This window comes from Hylaeus anthracinus, unplaced genomic scaffold (genome assembly GCF_026225885.1).
Source record: "Hylaeus anthracinus isolate JK02 unplaced genomic scaffold, UHH_iyHylAnth1.0_haploid 11994, whole genome shotgun sequence".
Lineage (NCBI taxonomy): Eukaryota > Metazoa > Arthropoda > Insecta > Hymenoptera > Colletidae > Hylaeus > Hylaeus anthracinus.
Window position 1 is genome coordinate 15105118 of NW_026534341.1, and position 11041 is coordinate 15116158.

General features: G+C 34.9%; 1 protein-coding gene across 5 annotated transcripts in view; it reads right to left on the reverse strand.

Annotated features, from left to right (window-relative positions):
• Nucleotides 1-11041, reverse strand: part of LOC128888598 (transcription factor cwo) — a 112367-nt gene that overhangs the window by 39980 nt on the left and 61346 nt on the right. For all 5 annotated transcript variants that reach the window (XM_054145616.1, XM_054145615.1, XM_054145614.1 and 2 more), the window contains one exon: nucleotides 557-686. In XM_054145616.1, the coding sequence (XP_054001591.1) occupies nucleotides 557-686 (130 nt within the window). The remainder of the gene's footprint in view (nucleotides 1-556; nucleotides 687-11041) is intronic.

Sequence of the window (11041 nt, forward strand, 5' to 3'; positions counted from 1 at the left end):
GTGTGTGTGTGTGTGTGTGTGTGTGTGTGTGTGTGTGTGTGTGTGTGCGTGTGTGTGTGTGTGTGTGTGTGTGTGTGTGTGTGTGTGTGTGTTAAATATAAATGTATATATGTATATATATATCTAGTATATCAAATCTAGTATATGAAATCTAGTACTAGATGTATTTATAATATGTATACTATGATATATAATATGTGCAAAATATGGAATATAATATGTATATATTTGTTAGAACGATGTATACATATACAGCATATTTTGTTGTAGCTCAAAAAAATTGCATATCATGTTGCAGTACAACCAAATTATAAGTTTATTGTAATTCAACAAGATTGTATATCTTGCAATAGTTAAATAAGATTGGATATTTTATTGTATAGTTCAATAAAATAGTATATCATGTTGAAGATAAACCAAATTATAAATTTATTGTACACAACAAATTGTATATGTTATTATGGATTACTAAGATTGTACATTTTGACGTAGTTCAACAAGATTGTGTATATGAGAATAACTAGTCATACGTGACACATGCGCATCAAGGACTCACCCTAGAAACCTTCTTCTTGGTATAGACCTCGTCATCCTCCGAGGCCGTGGCAAAGTTCAGGTTTCCTTCGCAGTATCCGGCGCCTATTCCCATCCTGTATATCTCGTCCTTGCAAGATCGACCATCCAGGCTGCAAAGAGACAATGTACCATGCACACTTCAATCGAATGTCATCGATCCTTAAAACTAGTAAAATATTTCACTAATATTATAAAATAATTCACATAAGTTCTGTTTTAAAGAATTTTAGAATTTTGTTTTTGGTTAAAAGACAAATATTATGAAATATAAAAGTTTTATATCATTTATCTCATGCATTATTGTATTTAGTTGTTGTTTAAACAATAACTATATTATATGTACGAAATATATTATATTATATATTATTATTGTGTTATTTTTATATTGTTTTAAATAATGGAATTCAATAATTCAACAAGTGGAACACACCGTACAACTATATGATCACTTGTCCCTCTTTTTTTTCAATTTCACGTACCGATCCGTCCTTAGTAATGTCGAGCGTAGAACTGATTTGCAGAATTCGAAAACACACGCGTCACCCCACTATTGAGGATCAACTACCTGCGAGGGTGAAATTTGGAAGGACGCTGATGTTGACTACTCGCGTTGATGTGAACATAATACAGTATATTATCGATAATGTAACGCGTTCTGTTGGTAAGCACCAACAGTTTAACCGTGTTAAAATTTAGTCTCTCGATAGACACTAAATTTTAACTTCAGCTCGGATGTTTGAAGTAAATGGAAGAAATTGAGGGCTCGTGCCTCCAGGTACTGGATAGCGAAGTGTTCTGAGAGGTGATTAAAGAATTTGGAAACTCTGATATATCTGGTAGTCAATGAAATATATTCTGTTAAATTTAGTAACAACGGATATCACGATGATTTCGTCGAGGATATATATATTCCGTCAAACTTGACAACGACTAGTATTACAATGAGTTCGCAGAGGATATAAAATATATGTATACGTATGGTCTATACAGATATGAGACTAGAGACACTCGTTCGTTTGATTTATCGCAAATTAACAATATCTTGAAATCAATATTACCTATGGCAACTTGAATAACGGGATTGGCACGCTTTATCTATCAATGCGTATATGATAGGGCAACGATTGCGAGATATACCTTAGGAAAACCAACAGTACGAATCCGATCACGTTATCGATTGCAGATCGCGCTTAAGGATTTGTCGCAGCACCTTCCCACTCGGCCGATTTCTCGGAGGAGATGTTCAGGTGGAGACGTGCACGAAGCCGAAATCAGGTTGTGACACCTAGGAGTTCACCAAAGGGCACGAGTGTGAGCTATAGGTGTTCTCCGGTGACGGACGCCTGATTTCAACAGTGCGAATGCGATCGTAATTTCCGCGGAATCCTACTGTGACAACTTACCCAAAAACGCTCACCTCTCACCCGTTTCCTTCAGCAAAAGACACAGACTCGTTCTCGTTGCATACCTTCGTGAATTTACTGCCTTTGACTACTACGTGGTCACGCCGGATTGGGCGTCGTTACAAATCACAATGCAGCAGTGCCACGGCTCGGTTTGTGCTCGTGACTCCTCGGTTTGAGGCGCGTATGCAACGAGAGTAAGTTAGGCGGTTTGACTAAGTTACTTGATCGGTTTGATCACTCGATTGGATTGTAAATTGCAATCGCTCGATTGCAAACGTAGAGTGTCGGTTCTAGTTCTCGCATCGAGCTCCTTCGATCCAGGATCGAGTGGGATCGATGCGCACGAATCCTCTTTTTAGAGTGCTTCTCCTAATTTCTTCTCCTCGTAGGAGCGATTCCCGGTTTCTGATAAGGGGTACCCCTTGACTAGCTCGTAGTACGCGCGTCGATCTCCCTTGATCGGATATCGAGTGGGGATCGATGCGCACGCGTGTCAGAGATATTATTACGAATTATCCCGAATTCTCCTCTTCGCGAATAAACGGAGGATACAAGTCTTTCATGAGTGGGGATCGCCCCTTAATCGTTTATGTAGTTGTATGTAACCAGCACAGTTACACAGTTAATTGGTTAATTTACCAACTGTGGATTCCACATTGCCAACAGAACACACTATCCCATCAACCAAGTGTTTTACATTAAAAAATTGAAAAATTATTTTCAAATAAATTAATACTAGGCTGAGTGGTATTACAAGAACTATTTCAAATAGTTGAGGTATGAGCCAGTAACCATAAAGTTACGTCAAGTTCCTATATTTGAATGGAGACAGAGAGGTGATACACACTAGTTATAACAGTGCACTTTATCGGTACTGCAGAGTATTCTGTTGATAAAGTAGCACATGCCATCAATACAATAGATGACAACAGAGTATTCTACATTACTGACTTAGACGATGATTTAAAAACATAGGTTTGCGGTGAGCAAGATTTCTCTACACTTGTTTATCTGAAAACAAAAACAAAGGTAGATTTCGAAAATAGATTACCCTAGCGGGTCCCTGAACGAAGAATTTTGGAAAAAATTAATTAATTCAAGATGGCGTACATTTGAAGTTGATATTTTCTAAATCTACCTTTAGTTTTGTTTTCAGGTGCACCGGTTTGAAGAAATCTTGCTCACCGCATACCAAGTGGCCACCCACGCCATCGTCTGTTATCACGAAATGAATTAACCTTTTTTTAAAACGAAAATTCTTTTATAGTTCTTTAAGACATACTTTGTAATATATTTACATTTCATTCAGAAAAATTATTATTTAATACCTTAAAAAAAACACGCAAGAAACTGTCTGTTTCCATTTTCCTGACTGCGACTAACCCCTTAAAACATACTATTGTGTAAACATATATCTAAAGTTCACAAAAGGATAAATCTAGTTTACCCTCCACAATCTTGCATATTAATGTATTATTGCCTGTTAATCGGAAATTAATTCCGACCAGTATAATAGCCATCCCTAAATTTAATACGACCGCAAAGGGTTAAGCTACGTAGATTAAATTGATTGACGTCATAGTTCCATGTGTTAAATGTTGCCGAAGGGTTTCGTAAGAATCCAAAGAATTTCACGGTGCCTGTCACGTAAGGATCACGAATTCTTGTCGAGGCTGCACCGTGACGCACGATCTTCCAACGAAAAGAAATTTCCCGCGACAGTTCCCCGAACAATAGCAGCAATAGCAGAAAGGATGTCGTGTCCGAATAACTCCCGTCGCTTTCACATTCGCGCGTGTGTCGACAGAACGCATACTCTGTTCAAAATCCGCCTACCAGAAAATAATTTTAGAAATAACGTCGCACGAGATCATTTCCTGTCGCAGAATAATAATAATAGCCATAGTGAAACAAGAAGACCGATATGTAAGTGTATGTATCGCTTGTGAAGGTAAACAAAACGATGCAGTTAATTATAGCAGAGACAAGCGTTGTTTACTGTTTGCGAGTCGATGCTATTTTATGAGGTCCATTATTTCAGATTTATGTTATATTTTGTTTAAGATGGATTGTTATGAATTAAAATGGCAAATGATTCGAGGTGTCAGAAATTAGAGATGGAGAAGGTGGGAATTCTGAATTTGTTTTATAAATTAGTACTAGACTGAGTGGTATTGTGAGAATTATTGCAAATAGTGGAGTATGAGCCAGTACTTATAAAACTATGTTAAGTTCCTAAGCTATATTCGCGTAGAGAAAGAGAGGTGGTACACACTCGATATGATAGAGCAGTTTGTAGATACTGCAGTGCATTCTGTTCATAAAGCAGCAAATTCTATCGATAATGTTGCGAATACTGTCGGTAAGAATCGAATAATTTACCACCAGAGCATTCTACATTGCCAACAGAACACCCTACTCCATCGACCAAGTGCCCCACCCTGAAAACTTAAAAAAGTAATTCCTAAATATATAAGAATACGATTTTCAAAGAGCATAGGCATACAAGTCTTATTTTAATGAACTATACAATAAAAATACAATTCTACTTTATCGAGTACACCGTTATTATTACAAATGACTAATTAATAAGCGAATATCACGAAGGATTCGATGCTGGCAGTGAAGCGAAATCTCTGGCAGGCTGTGCAACGAGTTACAAGTGACGAGCACGTGTTCATCGATTAGCGAGCGACTCGTGGAATTTCTCGAGGCGGAAACGATTGGTAGCCAACATCTAGCACGCCTACAGTCGTGGCAGACTTTACGTAACGGCTTCGTTGGTAGCGTTTCAGTCAATAACCCGACACAGACCACGTCCTCTGCCCCGTTATAGATTTTCCACCATAAATAGAATCGACGGAAAAGTCACGAGTCCACCACGCATTATTGATGACTCCAGCAATGTCGTTACTCATAAAACTTGCACTTGGCACACCGTGGCTCTGCTGCTCGTACAGGCTGCGCCTGCCTAATGATCCTTCGCCTTTCTCGCGGGCATGAATATTGAGGAGCAGGCGACGTGGTTCTCACGCAAACGGTATTCATCGCTTCGGAAAGAACGTAAATACTTTTACTAAAATACCCACCGGCTGGAGCCTGAACGAGGCCTAACGAGGGATACGTGGCGACCGTTAAAAGTGCTTTTTCGATCCAATTTTTATTAAATGTACGAGGGTCTCACTATTGATTAAGGGGAATTTTGTGTTTATAAAAGTAAAATATTACACATATAAGAGATGGAATGCTCTGTTGATAAATTAAGTGACTCTTAACGACTGAATACACGATGTTATCGACAGAACGAGCTGCATTATAAATAGACTGTGCTACATTATCGACAGAACAAACTACATTATCTATAAATGAGCTACATTAGCGATAGAATGAGTTACATTATCGATAAATGAACGAGGTGATCGACTAAGTCACTGTATTGCCAATAGAATGCTCTATTATATGAGTTGAGTTGAGTTTATTTAAAGTCCGCCGAGTCCCTCTAGGCATTGCACTGAGTATTAATACATTCTTTCCCTTTCACATATCCTTAATACATTAGTACTTATTCTACTTATGATATAAGTTATAATACCATTTTGTACTATTCTATTCTTAGAGTTATGTTAATTAAACAGTTAAAGAATATGTTTTTCTTTGATTATTTAGCGAGAAAAGTTACAATTCACTTTGTACTTTTCTTTGGTCTACAACCTACTGTGTTAATGATTACCAGTCTTGTGTTATCACAGGCTAATCTTGTAGTACGTAAATTTGTAAATATAGATTCTATGTACCTTAACTGTAATACAACATATATACATTCTTTCTTTTTACAAAAATACTTCCTATCTCTCGTATACTTTCTCTTTTAACATAAAGTTGAGATCTATCTTATGTCTTATATCTTAAACTCTGCTTATTCTATCGAGAGATAAAGTTAGCTCGCATTTTTAACGGTCTATCGTTTTCCTGTACTTTGGATCGTTTGCTTTTTCCGTCTCTTACTACCTCGTGATTCCTAATACTCCGTGTATAGTTATCTTTATCTATCATTCTAACATTTAAGTTTAATCGTCAGTCATTTTTCTTAGTTACCTATATCATCTTGTTAATTTTCCTTAGATATTCTACTAAGACCTTATATACTTTTGAACTATTAAATCGTAATAAACCGTAGACCGATTTCCCTACCTTATCTATCTCTTTTCTCCATCTAACTTTAATCATGACCCTTTCCCGATTGTATAGTGTACAGTCGAAGATTACATGGTGCTCTATTATATGTAATACACGATACAATATATATGTATATATATATATATGTGTATATATATATAGCTCAGATGTATTCTAACTAAGCAAATTCGAAAGAAGAAAAAAATAATCTTTTGGGAAGGGATTATCAGATTTTTAGATCATTTTACTCTATTCAGGATTTCATTGAATTTTGTTCTATCCATTACGAATTTCATTATGAATTTTATTATATCCATTACAAATTTCATTAAATTCATGAATTTTATTATGGAACTCTGTTCAGACTTAACCGTAGGCCTTTCTAATCTTAAAATCTCACCATGACGACAGGACCCAAAATTTGCTACATTAGCGATAGAATGAGTTACATTATCGATAAATGAACGAGATGATCGACTAACTCACTACATTGTCAATAGAATGCTCTATTATATGGAATACACGATATACATATATGTATATAAATAGCTCAGATGTATTCCATGCCATTTGTGTTTCAACGAAAACCAATATCTCATAGCCTCTCTCGACAAACCCTTTACAACCCAATCAGAGCTGGGTAAAATACGTATTTTAAATAATAAACAGTAAATAAATATTTTATTTCGGATCATGCAAATATTTTTAAAAATAAAATATTTTATTTGTTATAAAAAATGTTTAAGATAATACTTCAACTAATGTTTTATTTGAAAAACACTGAAAATATTTGTGCCACAGTTCGAAATATTTTATTTATTTAATTTATTATCAGCAGATAAAATATTTTTATTTTACTAAATTATAGTGTAAAGTATATTTATTTTGGTAATTTAAAACGAACCAAATACTTTTCCTCTGCATTATAGATATACATTCAATGTACTTCTTCAATGAATACTTCTATTAAGAATTTTCAATAAATGAGTAATGGAAAGAAATATTCTTCAATCGCAAGAAATAGTTTCTCCATCTGTGTATCATATTTACAAAGTTTATTTTCCGGTTAAGAGCTACGGAAAGTATTCAATTTTATGCTTTATGTTATTAAAATCAAACATATTTTATTTGATGTGTTAGATTATCAAAATAAAATATTTATTTTCATGCTTTAACTATAGCCATATTTACCAAAATAAATTATTTTATTTTAAGTTTTACCTTATCAAAATAAAATACTTTATTTGCTGAAATGTTACGTCTCATTTGAAATGCTATTTTATTCGAATTTTGAGGAATCTATGATTTAAAATAATATTGAAAATGTTTTCTCTACAAATATTACCCACCTCTGAACCCAATACTAAATTAAATTCAATAAATCACTTACTAGTCCCTTTTTCAAACCAGAAAAGCTTCCCCAAGCTTTTGACTCTTGACAAGATCAAAACATTTTAAACAGTAACATGCTTGTACCCAGTAACAATAATTACTTTTCCAGATCATAAATATCGCTCGTCAGTAATACTTTGTTTATTCAGCAAGTGAAGCAATTTCTGCTCATTCCATTAAAGCCTTCGCATCGCGAGACTTTAATTGCGCGGCATATACTAATTAGCAAGCGGACAAGTCGTACGCATAGCCATAGTTTGCGAGGACGGTGGTATTTATGCTTAACTGGAAAACACGGTGCATTTGAATAGTTTTAAAAACACTCGTCGAACGGTTTATTCCGTCGTCTGGGATCGATTGACACCGTCTGGGCTAAAGTTTCCACACAATTAATTATTCGTGCGCGATTGGCAAACAAGACGTCAGCGATTCGCGATCGCCGTGACAACAGGAAAACAGGAGCACGTGATCCGACGCGTTCGGACTGATTTCGACCCGCATCGTAATTCGTTTTCCTTGTTGCGAAAAGGGGAAAAACTTTGTTCGAGTTACGGATGACGAATAGACGATTTCATTTAGTCTGACAGATATTAGAACAGCTTGATTGCATAAATTATATTGCAATTTTTTACAAACAAGTGATAATTATGTAAGGATATTTATTTAGAGGTTCGGCGAAAACTGTCAAAATTCCAAGACAACACACAATATATCAGACAAAATTGCGATCAAATCGCAATACAAATTGAATGACTAATCAATAAATTACTAACACAAATTGATAAACATAACTGACAACTATAAAACATACAAACATACCTAGTGGTTTAAATATAAACATTCATCCAACATTCACATTACAATACATTACAGTTGTTTGTCTCATTTTTACTAATTTAAAACTATTTAATGTGGAGAAGAATTAAATTTTTTACTGGTGTGCGGATGGACGAGTGAGACACAAGGGAAAACACAATTATTTAGTTAAAGAATTTATTAAACAGGACGTCTAGATGCTTCGTTTGATTTCACACGACTCCGTTTCGCTCCGATTCGAAAAACGTGACGATGGATCGTAGCGCTCATCTGTTCCGCTATTCCTTCGTACATATGTAATATGTATGTATAATAATTGTATATTGTATATGCATACCGTCTTACACTAGTTTTTAAACCAGAGCTGAACGAAATCTTATTTTCCATGATTTATTGATTATTAAAATATTTGAACAAATTTTAAATGTTGTACTCTAGAATGATTATTCCTTTCACGAATAAGGACTGAATCTTTAGAAATATTATCAAATTGATATCGCTATTTCAATTAATTTCATTTTAATTCGCAAAATAATTTATTTTCACTTGAAATAAAATTCAATATGCAAAATCTGTTGCGTGATGTGAAAACCGAGGAACAATCGATGGAAACGCCTACACGGATAATTAATTACTCGTTAGCGATTGTACTCCGTAGAAACGTGACGTTGGAGAAAACACGAGCGGCCATCGACATGTCGAGGTTGCACATAAAATTTCTCCGTCGCGACACGTGTCGAGTTTTTCTTTTTTTTCTGCCCAAGTTAAACATTACATCGATCACGTAACGAGCATGCCGGGCTAAGGACTCGGCATTCTCGTCATGGAAAGAGAGAGAGAGAGAGAGAGAGAGAGAGAGAGAGAGAGAGAGAGATTCGAAACGTCTCCTTTTAAATCGCATTTAGCGCCTAACAATGGACAAATAGCGTTCCGTAACGCGTGGATATGTATTCTGTAGAATGAATTGAAAAGCAATTGAAGAGAAATTGAAAATGAATTGGAAAGGAACTGAAAAGGAATTGAGAGAGAATTGAAAAGAGATCCAAATGATTACCAAATTCACAAATTGATTAAATTCCCAAGGGATACTTTTTTAAGAATTTGATTATTGTACTTTAAAAAGTGAGATTAACGACACTCTAATCTAATCTGAGTTACTCAAGATATTCACAGGTATCTCGAATTTCAATTAAATACGTCATCGATGTTTGGAATTGGAGAAGTAAAATTACGTGATGACTTGCAAATTAGACTGATCAAATATAATTGCGATAATTATGGAAAACTTGTAGGTCATACTCTTCACAAATTGTACAAATGTATAAAGAAATCATAGAAATTTGAAAATTCAAACATACCATAAATAAATTACGAATGCATAAAAAAATCATAAAAATTTGATAATTCATGCATTAGATAAATATATTATAAATATATGAAAACATTATAAGAATTTGAATATTGATGATCATACAGGTTTCCAAAAAATACATAGAAAATCGGTTGATATTTCTATACCAATAGCAACGGTAAACTATTCGAACAATTCGAGCCGTAACGTTAATTGGAAAACGGTTTCGTCTCGACGAGAGAAGCTTCTATTTATACAGCGTCGTTCCAGCTACGTGACATAATTCCATTTCGCGTTATATAATTACGGTCCAGGATACGTTACGCAATCGGATTGATGATCGATCGCGTCGGTGTTATTTCTCCTCTACTACCGTTTTACGGAATTACTCGTCGGGTAAAAGTAAACTAACGGAGGATGTACGCGATCGGGAAAATACGTGGCACTGCAATTCCACGTGACTGTACAGGTAATAACAGACCTATAATAAATTGCAGGAATTCGAAGGATGAGTACGAATTCAACAATCATGGAACAGACGACTGAATACCATTTTGCTTTTACATTCCATTCACGAACGGTTACAATTTCATTTTCATTGATTACCCGAGTTAATTGACGAGGTTTCAAGTCTCAGAAAGATTGACATATGAAAATTTAATTATTAAATGTACTTCCTTTTGAAAAAATTAAAATTTGAGGACTCTTGTATTTCAAGTCTCTTTAATTCAATTTAATTATCATTAAATATCACAATCGATAAAAGACAAAAATCAGTTAATAATCTGAATTTAGTTTTAAAGGAGCAATTTTAATCTCCATTTTTGTAATAGCAAATCCACATTTTATTAATATAGTATATACTTTACGAAAAGATGTGGTATTCGGAAAAATGTGTACTTGAAATAATTGTTTAACAGTAATATATTCGTCACGTAATCACACCGCAGGCGCAGTAGATATAGGAAAGAAAAAGCTTCAGTGATTAAGGAAAAAGGGGTCGTTTATGGTCAGACAGTGCTCAATATAACTCGAGCTACATACTTCTACAATATGTATTTCATAGCGCGCTATTTTCGTACAAACGATTACTTTGCATGAAAATGATTAAATGGAATGTAATGTCAGCGTGACGTGCCAATGCGAAAAACCTAAATTCTCTTACGAAACACTCGGTTATCGGAACATCAATTATCGTACGCGATTGTTCGGACAATGTTGCCTAACAAAGAGACAGATAAACGTAACGCTTTCATTTCGTTCAAACTTTCTCTCTCTCTCTCTCTCTCTCTCTCTCTCTCTCTCTCTCTCTCTCTCTCTCTCT